This window comes from Schistocerca serialis, chromosome 8 (assembly GCF_023864345.2).
Source record: "Schistocerca serialis cubense isolate TAMUIC-IGC-003099 chromosome 8, iqSchSeri2.2, whole genome shotgun sequence".
NCBI classification, from domain to species: domain Eukaryota; kingdom Metazoa; phylum Arthropoda; class Insecta; order Orthoptera; family Acrididae; genus Schistocerca; species Schistocerca serialis.
Window position 1 is genome coordinate 598,958,887 of NC_064645.1, and position 15,692 is coordinate 598,974,578.

At 36.5% G+C, this 15,692-nt stretch overlaps 1 protein-coding gene across 1 annotated transcript in view; it reads left to right on the plus strand.

The window, feature by feature from the left end:
• Window positions 1-15,251, plus strand: part of LOC126416576 (protein CASC3-like) — a 115,378-nt gene extending 100,127 nt beyond the window's left edge. Inside the window, exons 10-11 of the mRNA XM_050084326.1 lie at window positions 10,529-10,909; window positions 14,063-15,251. Of these exons, the coding sequence (XP_049940283.1) occupies window positions 10,529-10,909; window positions 14,063-14,203 (522 nt within the window). The 3' untranslated portion in view covers window positions 14,204-15,251. The remainder of the gene's footprint in view (window positions 1-10,528; window positions 10,910-14,062) is intronic.
• Window positions 15,252-15,692: the final 441 nt, after the last annotated feature.

A 15,692-nucleotide genomic window follows, 5' to 3' on the forward strand; every position in this document is an offset into this window, starting at 1 on the left:
ATAACTAACACTTCGTTCAAGAATCATGAAAGAAGGTTGTATACATAGAAGAACCCTGGAGATACTAAAAGGTATCAGATAGATTATATAATGGTAAGACAGAGATTTAGGAACCAGGTTTTAAATTGTAAAACATTGCTAGGGGCAGATGTGGACTCTGACCACAATCTATTGGTTATGAGCTGTAGATTAAAACTGAAGAAACTGCAAAAAGGTGGGAATTTGAAGAGATGGGACCTGGATAAACTGAAAGAACCAGAGGTTGTACAGAGTTTCAGGGAGAGCATAAGGGAACAACTGTCAGGAATGGGGGAAAGAAATACAGTAAAAGAAGAATGGGTAGCTTTGAGGGATGCAATAGTGAGGGCAGCAGAGGATCAAATAGGTAGAAAGACGAGGGCTAGTAGAAACCCTTGGGTAACAGAAGAAATATTGAATTTAATTGATGAAAGGAGAAAATATAAAAATGCAGCAAATGAAGCAGGAAAAAAGGAATACAAACGTCTCAAAAATGAGATCGACAGGAAGTGCAAAATGGCTAAGCAGGCATGGCTAGAGGACAAATGTAAGGATGTAGAGGCTTATCTCACTAGGGGTAAGATGGATACTGCCTACAGGAAAATTAAAGAGACCTTTGGAGAAAGGGGAACCACTTGCATGAATATCAAGAGCTTAATATCAAGAGCTTTGATGGAAACCCAGTTATAAGCAAAGAAGGGAAAGCAGAAAGGTGGAAAGAGTATATAGAGGGTCTATACAAGGGCGATGTACTTAAGGACGATATTATGGAAATGGAAGAGGATGTAGATGAAGATGAAATGGGAGATATGATACTGCGTGAAGAGTTTGACAAAGCACTGAAAGACCTGAGTCGATTCAAGGTCCTTGGAGTAGACAACATTCCATTAGAACTACTGAAAGCCTTGGGAGAGCCAGTCCTGACAAAACTCTACCATCTGGTGAGCAAGATGTATGAGACAGGTGAAATACCCTCAGACTTCAAGAAGAATATAATAATTCCAATCCCAAAGAAAGCAGGTGTTGACAGATGTGAAAATTACCGAACTATCAGTTTAATAAGTCACAGCTGCAAAATACTAATGCGAATTCTTTACAGACAATTGGAAAAACTGATAGAAGCTGTCCTCGGGGAAGATCAGTTTGGATTCTGTAGAAATGTTGGAACAAGTGAGGCAATACTTACCCTACGACTTATCTTAGAAGAAAGATTAAGGAAAGGCAAACCTACGTTTCTAGCATTTGTAGACTTAGAGAAAGCTTTTGACAATGTTGATTTGAATACTCTCTTTCAAATTCTGAAGGTGGCAGGGGTAAAATACAGGGAGCAAAAGGCTATTTACTATTTGTACAGAAAGCAGATGGCAGTCTTACGAGTTGAGGGGTATGAAAGGGAAGCAGTGGTTGGGAAGGGAGTGAGACAGGGTTGTAGCCTATCCCCGATATTATTCAAACTGTATATTGAGCAAGCAATAAAGGAAACAAAGGAAAAGTTTGGAGTATGTATTAAAATCCATGGACAAGAAATAAAAACTTTGAGGTTTTCCGATGACATTGTAATTCAGTCCGAGACAGCAAAGGACTTGAAAGAGTAGTTGAACGGAATGGACAGTGTCTTGAAAGGAGGGTATAAGATGAACATCAACAACAGCAAAACGAGGATAATGGAATGTAGTCGAATTAAGTCGGGTGATGCTGAAGGAATTAGATTAGCAAATGAGACACTTAAAGTAGTAAAGGAGTTTTGCTATTTGGGGAGCAAAATAACTGATGATGGTCGAAGTAGAGAGGATATAAAATGTAGACTGGCAATGGCAAGGAAAGCGTTTCTGAAGAAGAAAAATGTGTTAACATCGAGTATCGATTTATGTGTCAGGAAGTCGTTTCTGAAAGTATTTGTATGGAGTGTAGCCATGTATGGAAGTGAAACGTGGATGATAAATAGTTTAGACAAGAAGAGAATAGAAGCTTTCGAAATGTGGTGCTACAGAAGAATGCTGAAGATTAGATGGGTAGATCACATAACTAATGAGGGGGTATTGAATAGAATTGGGGAGAAGAGGAGCTTGTGGCACAACGTGACTAGAAGAAGGGATCGGTTGGTAGGACATGTTCTGAGACATCGAAGGATCACCAATTTAGTATTGGAGGGCAGCATGGAGGGTAAAAATCGTAGAGGGAGACCAAGAGATGAATACACTAAGCAGATTCAGAAGGGTAAAGGCTGCAGTAGGTACTGGGAGATGAAGAAGCTTGCACAGGATAGAGTAGCATGGAGAGTTGCGTCAAAACAGTCTCAGGACTGAAGACCACAACAACAACTGGAATAAATACAAAGTTTTGAAAATGGGTCCATCATTTAGAATAATCCTGTATTTAAGAAATATTGGACACCATGCTGGAAAGATCAGTAAGTCTGTTGGCATCATTTGTTGAAAAATAAATCTGGGATAACCGAATCTACAGCAAAGATAAAAGAATGTTGTAAAGACTTACTGCTTCATGCCCACAGACTTTAGATTCAGTAAAAATGTGTAAACAGTCTTAAATTGGTAACTTGGACAATGCCAGACAGATACCAGCTTATTGAGAGCACTAGCAGCATGAATCGAGGTTATCCTCTTCTGCAGTGTCATTGTACAACATGAAAGTTCAGTAAATTACAAGTGCCACTGCACATAAAATAAAAAAAAAAACTTGTATCATTTACTAGAAACATTCCTATTTAAGCTATTCATATGTCAGAATTCTTTTGAGTCTAATAGTTTGGTAAATTAAACAGATTCCTGACACCAAACTGAGCAAAAAATTAAAAGTCCGAGCAAATTGTGAGGCTTTCTGGTTCCGTGTCTGACAGTTGTGAAAACTTGATTGTTTCTGCCTACATTCTTGTCTACCTTAGGCATCTTATGTTGACTCGCCAGTGTCATTTGGCTCACATGCGTCATTTTAAATAATCTAGGATAATTACAAAATTTACAATATTAAAATTGCAAAGGAATCAAACAATGGAAAATCCAAGATGGAATGTAACAGTATCATGAGAAGAAAAGTTGCTACTCACCATATAGTGGAGATGCTGAGTCACAGATAGGCACAACAGCAAGACTGTCAGTAGTGAGCTTTCGGCCAACAAGGCCTGTCCCGTATATCGTCCCATCACCATCTACTCCAGTCAGGTCACTAACATCACATATCCCATCAAAGGCAGGGTTGTTCCCATTCCAGCACTACACAGCTGTCATTCCACCACCACACGCAGTGTTTTTATTTCTCTCCTTTTCCACTGCCCTCTGTCTGACCTGCAGCACTTCACTGTCCACCACCCCCACCATACTATCCCTCCACCACCCCAACCCGACCTCCTCCTGACCCCCACCCAGTTGTCACTCCCATCATGCACTGGTTTTCAGTTGCCTGAGCCTGGAGTCATGTATGAGAGTTCCGTGTGTGTGTGTGTCTAGTGTTGACAAAGGCCTTAATGGCCAAAAGCTTTAATTGCGAGAGTCTTTTTGTTGTGCCTATCTGCGACTCAGCATCTCCACTATATGGTGAGTAGCAGCTTTCCTTCTCACAAAGTTGTAAAGGATTCATATACATTTCTACACTCTACACTCACATTTTCTTTATTATTAAATTGGAAATCTGCGGACATTGTTTTCATTGGTTTTGATTGAAATGGTTAATTGAGTTATAGATATTATTATTATTATTTAGTGTGACTGGACCCTGTCTGATCTCACAAAGCTATTAGGCTTCAGTCTTCTGTGTGGTATTTTTCTATTCTTCAGTCCACTTTGTCCCTGGTCTGCTGGTGATTTCATTCTCTGGCCATACTTTGTTTGCTAATTTTTTTCTCTGTACAAATTTCGGTTGAAAATGTGTCATGGATTTATATGATAATTTTGTAAATTGTTTTTAACCTGTTGGAACCAGGGTATGGGTCTGAGTTGTTCTAAGTATGTTGCAGTTTAGTGAGTGAGTCTTGTTTTTGGGAATCTGTGGATATGTCAGTTACTGGCATTGTATGCAAACCCGGTATTCTATAGAATGCATAGGTTTTAGGCAAACTGTGAAGTATAAGTTGTTTATGAAAATGTTATATGCTTTTACTAGGTGTTCTATAAAATTCTTAGGCATTGTACAGAATGACCAGTACCATTTACGAAAAGTGTTAAAAGGGCACAAGATGAGATGCCTTTATTGATTAATACAAAACCCAAAGAACAAAACTGAAACAAAGCATAGGATATTCTTATTGGAAAACAAAGAAAGCAGAACTAAGATTGAAGTACTCTCTTTTCTTCTTCACAAAAGATTGTTTTAAATATTGGCAATTTGATCTTGTACATTCAATTCTGAAGAATGTGAACAGAATGTTGTTAACCAATAAAACACAAAGAAGAACTGGCATGACCCATTTGTTGCAGCAGGGAAGGCTTGAATGACATTTTCAATTGCACTTAATTTTCTTTTTCACACAGAGGCGCATCATATTTTGGCATTTCATGTTGAATGATCATTGGCCACTTTCTGGGGACTGATTAGCTGCAGATTGGAGAGTTATTTTGTGGTCAGGAACGTCTTCAATTCTCATTGAGTTCTTTGTACATACAGTGAATTCTGATCTTGAAAAGAGTTGCTTCAAGATTCCTCCTGTGGTTCCAAGTTGGTAAAAGCTATTTTCTGTGTGGTTCACAAATGCAAACAGATTGAATGAGTCACCCTGCCCTTTGTCAACATCGGGATTCAAAACTTTCACATTGGTACCAAAAGGCACAGGAGGAACTTTTTTGTAATAATCCTTATCATTTCGTGACTTAAACCTCAAGGTTCAGTTTTGACTCCGTTTTACTTTCAATAGCGTTCTCAATAGTGAAGCAAACACTGTATGAAATGACAACCCCATAACCTTCTACTTTGTCATGCTCATTGTCTTTAGGAGAAATGCACAGATGGCATGAATGTTTCGGTCACACTTTTGTCGTGTGATATATATATATATATATGTATAAAGGGGGTCTTCGGTGACAACAGAAATGGAAGGCTCTTCAATAATCATGCCTTCATCACTGTGTTGGTTTACTCAATCATGGATTGCATTCTCATCTATGTCTTCTGCAGGGAGCTGCGCCTCTTGCATTGATTCATCTAGTCTTTCTTTCTGCTGTTGTGTTGTTTGTGACCTCTCTGTTATTTTTTTCCAGCTCTTTCCCACTCTCTACTTTTTGTATAAGACGACGATGTCGAGAGACTTACTCTAGCTTTGCAACTGAACAGACCTTCGTATGGCATTTTGTTAATCCCAGAATGAAAAGCTCTGTTTTTCATAAGTTCGACAAACCACAGTCCATCACTTCAGCATCTAGCTTTTTTTCTTGCATCCAAGTACACAGCGTATTTTCAATGTCCTGATTTGCTCTTTTGATGCACCCCTGACTTTGAGTGGTGTGGCTTACCATGGTCAATCTTCAAGATGGACCAATACTCCTGTAGGCTGTATTCTTGAGATTTTCTGTTTTGTTTTGCAGCAAGGAACACACAGGAGACCAAGCAGGAGTGTACAAGTTTATAATGGTCTACTAAGATCTTCTCACTATGTTTGTAGTTCTCAGGGCTCTAAAATCAAAGTGAGCAGAAGAAGTAGCCTACAATTTCATCGACATAATTTCATTGCTTGATGCTCCAATGATGCTACAGTCTGGGGAATTTGCAAACAATGTGGTAAACAGCCTACAGGAGTATTCATCTTTAATCACTACTACATTCTCAGGAGTCACTGGTTCTGGTAATTCTTCATTATAACTAACAGGCCTGGTAGGAGAATCAGGATATTGCATTTCCCACTGAGAATACCAGTAGTGTTTGGTGGATGAAAATCGTATGTTTTGTGGTCCACTGCTTCTCCCACATCATGGAAGCAGTAGAGAACATGTGATACATATCAGGATTGGACTCAAAATCGATGAGATTAACCTGACAACAGCGGCTGAATTCTGAAAAAAACATTGGCTTGACTACACAAAACCTTTTTGCTTGTTCTGCCAAGGCTCACAGAGGTGAACGTGCAGCTCAGTATCATATGGGTAATGTTCTTATACTTCGGCGAAAGTTCTTCCAACATCCTGTCCTGCCGTCCATGACCAACAGCCAAATGGCCCTTATGGAGTATGTCAGATAACTAGGAGTTCACAACATAAGTTTCAGTAGCACTCATACCATCTCTAACGGATTAGACCAACTAAGTCTTTTTCTCGACCATCATTACGTCATAGTGTTTCGGCAGATGATAGTCCCGCTGTTCCTTCTTCATGGTCATCTTAGCCTTTCTCACATCATAGTCTAACTTTTGGTAACTGGTTTCGGTTAGGAAACCACAGTTTTTAGTAGCATCGGCTCTTACTTGAGATAATTCATCGCAGAACCGTTGTTGCGTGTCAGCATGGCGTGATTCCTGTCTTAGGACTACACTCTTTCCTGACATGGTGATACAAGAACAACAGGGTAGGATGAGAGGAGAGCATCTGTGGAACTTCAGCCAGATGCTATACACTGGAGAACTAGTATAGTGATATCTGTGGCGTGTTAGTTGAACGTCGTACGACAATAAGCTGTCTTCGCAACCGTTAAACAAAGACCCGAACACCACCACAAACAGTAGTGGTGAGGGGAAGAAAAAGGCAGAATTTGGCGTATTATATACGTTGCCAGGAGAAAATCCAGCTAAGTATACAATGCCTTGTCAGTGTATAAAAATCAATCTTGTTCTTATTTTGACATTCAATTTCAGACATTTCATATACATTACATAGGCATTCTGAAGAATGCCATATTTTACATATTGCCAGTAACATGTCCATAAAACTTCAATCTTCTTTTTCTGACATCTGTTGTGAGATTTTATTAGTTGTTTGGTTGTTTTTTGGCATTATAATCTGAAACCATCTTCTGTTCTTCTGGGGCTGAATGTCTTTCAGAATTTTGCATTGTCCTTTTAGGATATCTTCCAGATCACCTTTTCTGTGGAATGAAGAATTTCACTAACGTACAAGACTTCAGGTTTAGTAACTGTATCATAGTGCCTGATTTTCATGTGTATGGACATAAGTTTCTCACTATAGGTGTAGTAGATTGTGCTGTAAGCTCTCCTAAGCTTTTGCATTCAAATTTTTTGTGCCATTTTCTCTCTGCCTTGTAGATTCAAGGATTTCTCTCAAATACAAGTATTGAACTTTCTCTCTTTGTCCATATTTTGTGATCAGCTTTTGATCAGCTGTACTCGGTTATTTGGAGGAATACTTGAAAGCCAACTCTTTCAGTCAATTGCTTGAGAGTTTCTGTCTTTTTAATTGCAGTCATCTCATTGTCTGCTAGTATTGCTGGGTCATTTGCGAAAGTTGGACAAGAAATTGGGATGTCACTTTTACGTCTACCAGGTTGTACAGGTTTTCAATAGTTTTGTTTTTAAGTTCTTTTTCCCACTCTCAGATTACGGCCCAAAACCAGATTAAAGATGATAGGAGACAGACCACTCCCTGCCGAACATTGATTTTGATCAGCAATAGTTCTGACACAACACCCATGAATTTTGCTATAGAGGTTGTATTGGTTAGTATTTGTTTGATGAATTGAGTGTTTTTGGGTGGAGTCATTGTTCTTTGAGGATGATAAGAAGGGACTGCCTATTGACTGAATCACACACCTTCATTAAGTCCATCCACAAAGGAGAATACGATCGAACTGTTCCTGTTTTTAAACTGAATATTTGTTCAATACAGTTTTCACTAGTGCAGAAGCTCGTTTGGTATTCCCCAGTTTTGTGATAGTTGCTTCAGAACTCTTTGGAGGAGGCATGCTTACACAATTTTGTATTCCCTTATAGCTTGCAGAAAGGAGATAGTTCTTTAAATTTGTGTTGTAGCCTTAATTTGTGCAATGGGGGAATTAGGACACATCCCTTCAGATAAACACAGAAATCCCAATAAAAACACCACCTGAAAATATAAACCCACCAACAATCTTTGAAGTCTGCAAAACTTTGAGAGAGCTCAAGACCAACAAGGGATGAAGAGAAGATCAAACATTTGCAGAACTGTTGAAACATGCAACAGAACAAGCGAAGATATATTACACTGCTGCACTGAAAATCTGAAGAACAATCAGAACATTGGACTGCTTACATTATACAAAAAAGGAGGAAAAAACTAATCCCAGTAACAACCAAGGGATTTCCCTCTTGGATTGCACATATGAAGTATTGTTAAGAATTCTGTACAGTCGCTGTAAAGTTCAATTTGAACAAGAGCTAAAAGACTACCAATGAGCATTCACATCCCAGGGAACACATCTGGAAAAAATAATCACTGTAAAATTAGTAATTGTTATCTACAAAAGAAGTCAAAAAATGAGAAATCATAACCTGTGTAGATTTCAGAAAAGCTGTCATTGTATTCACGGATCTACAAAATCAGAAACATTAAAAAAAAATTTGACTACATCCCTGATTTTAAAATGATAAAATAAACCCTCCCAAAATTCAGAGGAGAACTGTCTGAGCCATTTAAAATTAAAGAAGAGCTAAGATGGGATTATAGTCTATCACCAGTACTCTTCACCTGTGCTCTGGAATACTTGATGACAGAATGGTACGTACAAGAAAAATCCTATGGCAATACAGATTGTGACCAGGAGAGATCAAATAAACTTAAATTGCTTGGGATTCACAGATGATTTTGTGTTACTAGCTAATAACATGAAAGTAACCAGAAATCAAATAATAAGCCTGCAAAGGAAAGCAGTGGTTGGGAAGGGAGTGAGACAGGGTTGTAGCCTGTCCCCGATGTTATTCAATCTGTATATTGAGCAAACAGTAAATCAATCAAAAGAAATACGGAGTAGGTATTAAAATCCATGGAGAAGAAATAAAAACTTTGAGGTTCGCCGATGACATTGTAATTCTATCAGAGACAGCAAAGGACTTGGAAGAGCAGTTGAACGGAATGGGCAGTGTCTTGAAAGGAGGATATAAGATGAACATCAACAAAAGCAAAACGAGGATAATGGAATGTAGTCAAATTAAGTCGGGTGATGCTGAGCAATGGCAAGGCAGGCGTTTCTGAAGAAGAGAAATTTGTTAACATCGAGTATAGATTTAAGTGTCAGGAAGTCATTTCTGAAAGTATTTGTATGGAGTGTAGCCATGTATGGAAGTGAAACATGGACTATAAATAGTTTATACAAGAAGAGAATAAAGGCTTTCGAAATGTGGTGCTACAGAACAATGCTGAAGATTAGATGGATAGATCATGTAACTAATGAGGAGGTACTGAAAAGTATTGAGGAGAAGATGAGTTTGTGGCACAACTTGACAAAAAGGAGGGACCGGTTAGTAGGACATGTTCTGAGGCATCAAGGGATCACAAATTTAGCTTTGGAGGGAAGTGGGGCGGGTAAAAATCGTAGGGGGAGACCAAGAGATGAATACACTAAGCAGATTCAGAAGGATGTAGGTTGCAGTAAGTACTGGGAGATGAAGAAGCTTGCACAGGATAGGGTAGCATGGCGAGCTGCATCAAACCGGTCTCAGGACAGAAGACAACAACAACAAGCCTGCAAAACACAGCACAAAAAATAGGACTCCAGATATCATTAAAAAAAAAAGGTTAGATTGGAAGATCAGCAAAACAAAACATAAAATCTCAAGAAACTGAAGAAGAAAATTATAGGATTTAAACTAAAAGAGACAAATGTCAAAGTGAAAAGAGTATTTATGGATGTGAAAAGATGAAAAAACTTCAGAATTGCTTGAAAATATCTGAGGCAATACGGAAAGAATGAAATAATAGTGCCCTACACCAGTTCCCTGTACTTGTCTTAGTTAGCATGATTAACAGTAAGGTAATTAATGTCCTTGTTTTATGTTCCTTGTGGACATGTCATTAGAATTATAGAGAGAATGATAATGCAGTGTATAGTGATCTGACTTTGTAAACTACGTATTTTCGCTGATTAGCAATTTCTCATAATTGATAACTTCATTAATATTTCTCATAAAACTCCTCATGTTGCGGCAACTAAGTCACCTTCGAAAGCTCTATAAAATGGTATGTTAATATTTTTTACATTTTTACTGTGTTGACTGCTTTCTTTGCAAGTCTTAGTTACATTCATTACCATAGTCTAGAAATCACATTGTCATACTAGATGTGTGATCAACTGTTCTTCTCATTGGGGATGTCAAATCTCTGTGTGATAGCACATCCTTCCTTGCGCTGCATGGAGAGCTCACTTCAGGGCAGGTTTCCAGAAAAATTATAGCCATGCCGAAGATGTTTGCTTACTGAGTGACTCCTAACAATAGTTCATACCTGATCCTTTCCTATAACCAATAAGTTGTGGAAATAAGCCGTTTATCAGTTGCTAGAAAATTAAATTAAAATGATCACTTGTTTGTGTATAAATGTTTACTGATTATTTGTAGATGATGTAATATTTTTATTATTTGCAACAGGCTCCAGGCCAGCCGCCAGAGCTTTTCCAAGCCCAAGGAATCACATATTATAGCACAGAAGAACAAGTGATGTCACGGCCACCGCCTGTAGCCCAGAAACGCCAGCGTGCAGCTATTCCTATCGTTCCGCCACCAGAAGGAATGTCGAAGGGTCGTGGCCGCTTACGGGACAGTGACATTGGTGTTGCGCCTGATCCTGGTGCAGGTGGTGATGTCACAGTACCTCCAGTGCAGGATATTCAGATTTCAGAGCAAGACCAAGAACCAACCCCAACTGCAGTTACTGACCAGTATGCCGATGCACCTCAGGATACTACATTAGTCCCAAGTCCAGCGCCAGCTGAGAGCATTGTTACTGCTAACGCAGCAATAGAACAGGAGGTTCGCTCATAAATATACAAACTTGTAGCTGTATAATGTAATGGTGGCTTAGGTTGTTCCCTCTGTCCTTAGTTTATGTTGCACTTCCAGCTTGTGGTTTTTGTTTATGCAACCGCTTGTATTATTGAAATCCATATATTTTGAACAGTTGTTCTGCATAGTTATCCAATAAGTAGTAATGCAGTAAAGTACTTTTTATGTAGCGGTGGTGATAGTGATGCCTTTTATTTATTTATTTGTGTAATTTGTATTTTTATATTTATTTTATTTTACTACATTTTAAGCCTTCAGTTTTTGTTTTGTAAGAATATCTGTTCTGGAAAGATACTGACGGTGTGTAAAAAATATATATACATATATATTTATTTATGGCTGTTACACTCATTATCATATAGGTATGGTTAATAAATTTCTCTAGATCTCTCATTTACTTAGAGATTCATAACACTTATCTAACACTTATTTATTCATTTGTGATGTTACAGAGAGTTTTGGTCTTTACAGTTTTTGTAGAACTTATTCAATGAACATTTTCTTTTTGTACTGAAGTTGGTTCTTTTTGTATATTCCTTGTTTAGAGATGCAGGCGGTAAATAAGTAATAGTAGTTAACTGGTCATTGTGTGTAAGTATTGTCAGTCCCTGTCATTGGAAATGGGGTAATTACAGTTTTTGCCAGATGTTAATAAGTTTCAGGCACTAAAAACATACTAAGCAATACGTCAGTAATGTGTCTTTTCAAATTTACATTGTATAGAAGCTTATCCACTGGACATGAATAATTTGGATGTGTGTGTAGTTTTATCCCTTTGTGTATTAAGCTTCTTAGCAATTAGTCCAAAATTTTTTCTCAGTATTTTTTATTTTTGGGGGTATTTGCTGATGTTTAACCACATTTATTCATTCAAACACTGGTATAATTTGAACATAAAGATGTCTCATTCAATTAATATAATAAATAGATGTGTAGGGTACAACTTGATTTGGCAAATGCCTGTGGTTTCTGTAGGATTACACTATTCAGAATATTTTGAACAATTCTTTAAAACATATTTATTGTAGTCTCTGATAGCATGAAGGTCATTCTTGCAAGGAGAGGGTTTTTGAGAGAGAGGAAATGAAGCCCATAATTGTGTAGTCTATTCAGTAAACATAAATAATTCATATAATTTTTCCAGCTTATAGAATCCCGAAAAGAATGTCTTGATTTTGCTAAGCACCAGAGTTCGTAACTGATTACATGGAAAAAGGTGTTTAATAGACTAGGTATTTGAATGCTCCTCAGTGTGTCTACACTGGTTATCATGGATTTGGTAGCATTTCTGGAGAACAGCAATTAAATTACAGTGATATTTTGAGAGTTGCATTAATTTATACTTTTTCAGACTAGAAAAAATGCAAATATTTTATGTTTTATTTATATTAGATTAAAAATATTGACACATTCTTTTGTGAAGTTATCTTTTATGGCTTTGACATCAAGCACCAATAAAGTTTCTGTAAATAATTTTTATTCGCTCAAGTCTGGAGCGAATTTAATTCATGTTATCAATTTTTCACATATTTATCTTTCAGTTAATAATAATATCCTATTTTAATGTAATTAGTTATGTAAGATTTTTACATTTTATAGTTTAAAAACTTGATTTTTTTAATGAAAATTTATGCCTCTTTCATTACATGAAGAAAGGGTAGATCTTGAGTATTCTTTTGTTGGAGAGAGGGGGGTAGGGGGGGTTGGAAAGGAGTGCAGATACTATTAATTTTTTAAATATTAGTGCTTCCAATTATTGCAACACCTGTTGTTTCGCTGCTGGTATATATTTCATTCTCAAGCAGATTTGCTGCCCTTCACATGAGAGAACTATGTATGGATCTCATTTTCCTTGCATGTTCTGGATAGAAACTAATGCATTAGAAAGTGTCTACTGCTGTGGTACTCAATACTAGGACAGTTGGCAGACACTATGTAGTCTTCTTCTACCTTTTTGAGCTATCAGTAGCATAGAATGCAACATAAAAATAAACGCATAAAGATTTCAGAACTGGCACATTACCAGAAATATGCTCAACATCATAAATTGGTGGAACTATTGCGAATATGACGTTATAATGTAAAGAGTGTAGTAAGAGTAAGGAAACCTGGTTGGTGCACAGCATACCTTTTCTAAAGTTAAACTTCGAGTGTGTCTCATTACCTTTATCTTAAAATATAGGTGTTCTCAATAGAGATTCCCTAATCACCTGGGAAATGAAAGACAGAGATTGATTTCCATTCTGCTGGATACTACTGTAGATTAATCTAATTGTTCTTCTCATCTTTTTCTGACTCTAATTTGTTTTGCTTCTGAGGTATTGAACAACAAAATAATAATTCCGTACAGTCAAAAGCCGTTTTCCTAATACGCAGTTTATGTTAATGTAACAATTTTATCTGTCTTCTTTCATTTTTGACCATCTCATTTAACCGTTAAATTAGTTGCTGTCTGCCAATAGACACACTGAAGATAAGGAAGAGATCTGGCATTGTGATTTACCATCATTTTTGTATCAGGCAGCTTATGTTCAATGAGCATATCTTCCTTCTCTCTGTGCCTTTAAACGAAATACTAATTTATTCCACCTCATCAGTAGGTTTTTTCACATACTACTATTTCATTAGGTGTAGAATTGGTGACCTTTTAAAATGGTTGGAATTGTTTGGCTTTCAGAGAATAATCTTGGTATTAGTGACTTCAAGGCTGATATTCATTGATTTAATTAGTTGTATATTAAAACAGAACAACTTTTACATCTACTCTTATTGTTAGCAGTATTTCACAACATTTATATCTGTGTATCTCCTACAAACATTTGATTAGACACTACATTTGCCTTGCAGCAGCCTACTAAATGCCCCTAGGCTGTAGTGATGTGTTTCACAGTGTATTAATAAAAGATCACCTGATGTCAGTAGATAAAATATGCAATAAATAAGTGTATCTGTCATGTCATGTTTCACACATATATTTTTGCACAAAAATGTTTATTTTGCTTTATGAAATATTGCAGTTTCTTTGAATCCCCATTTGTCGATTGTAGCGCAATGAAAATATTTTGTATGTTTACTGTTTGATTTGTAATTTTGTTAAGCGATATTTTTTTCTGTTTTCAGTCTTGTTTGTATTGGGACTCTACCCAGCTTCATAAAATATTCCTGTGTGGTCTAGAAAGAAGTATACCTGTAGATTCAAATCCTTTTCTCTTTGAGAATTACATCATTAATGCAAGTATTGCAGCTCCTTATTTGCAGTAGCGTAGTGGAAAGAAAATGCTTTTAAATTATATTTGCAAAAGAATCATGACAGATTTGCTGTAAGCTATTTAGAATCACATATTATTATGTTAAATTTTCTGTACTGTTGTCAAATTACAGTTCTTAAGATAACTTACTTATAAGAATGAATGTATTATTCGATGCAAAACTATACTTGTCATACAGACTAGGCAATTGTAGCTGTTGCTGTAAGAAATGAAGTGTGAGTGCTTCCCAGGAATCTAAGAAATTATAACACAGCCTGGCATTTCCCCCCATGTGCCATTACACAGGGTCCATGCATGTATAATGGCACTGTAGCTTTCAAAGTGATACATGGCAGAGAGACAAAGACGAAAGGAAAGATGAAAAATTTTTGTGTTTATTCCGCATATTTGTCATGATTATGAGTGATTGCCTTCAGGTTGTTTTAGTTTTGGTGGATAATATCAGTAACATAGCAGTAAAATTGTTGTCTGAAATATGTTAAATAGAATATGGTTTTGGTATCACTGATAGGAGCAATTTTACAAGTGAAGTCATTTTTATTTACAGTTAACACATACAATTTATTGTACAGAAAAAAGTCATGTGAACAATGTCCATATGAAAAGACAACATTTCACCTATTAGTTAAAAATAATTGTTACAAGCAAATATTATTTAATATCTTGTTGACAATGTTTTACTTTCTGTAATTTATTTATGATATACTCCATGCAGAATGGATTTCATTACTGATGTGGTTGACTACTAGTTCCTATTGCTTTGTGTTGTACAGGTTCTTTGTTTTTCTAATATTGTACAGATTGTACTTTGAAAGTTGTTCTGTCACCTTGTTGGTAGTGGAATGTATTTAGTTAATGAGATTCACTTTTCAGATGTGCATTATAAATGTCAATAATGTAGACAAAAAGAAGATAACCTCTAAATATAAATAAAGTTGTCAATTATAATAACTTTATTAGCTACAGAATATCTCAGTTGTTAAGGTCTTTGGATTATGCAATTGAACATTTTTGATTATGAATAAAATGATCACTTTTTGACAGCATACATAAGTTCCATGTTTTAGAGACAATATGTATATTGTTATAGAATTATTATTTTTTTTTTTTCATATTTTGCGTGTAGCAGTGTAAGTTTCAACAAAAGTATAATTTCAATTCATTGTCGTACATGGTTAATAGGTGAGTCAAAAGCCTGTAATACAGGATTTGAAGTGTATTTTTCGAAGGTGTTTTGTAAATTTAAACTTAAGCAAAAAAGGTAAAAGATGAAAAGTTCAGTGTAACTATAGAAATTCTCCTCCAGTCAGTACAAGAAGACAAAATAGCACAGGGTTTTACACCACTATATACACAATAATACTTGCTAATGAGGAGACTGACTTAGCAGACATGATACTAATAGTATTTTATGCTGATGATGTGTTTAACAGAGCAATTCTATTTAACATTTTATTACATTTATGAAAGATGACACACTG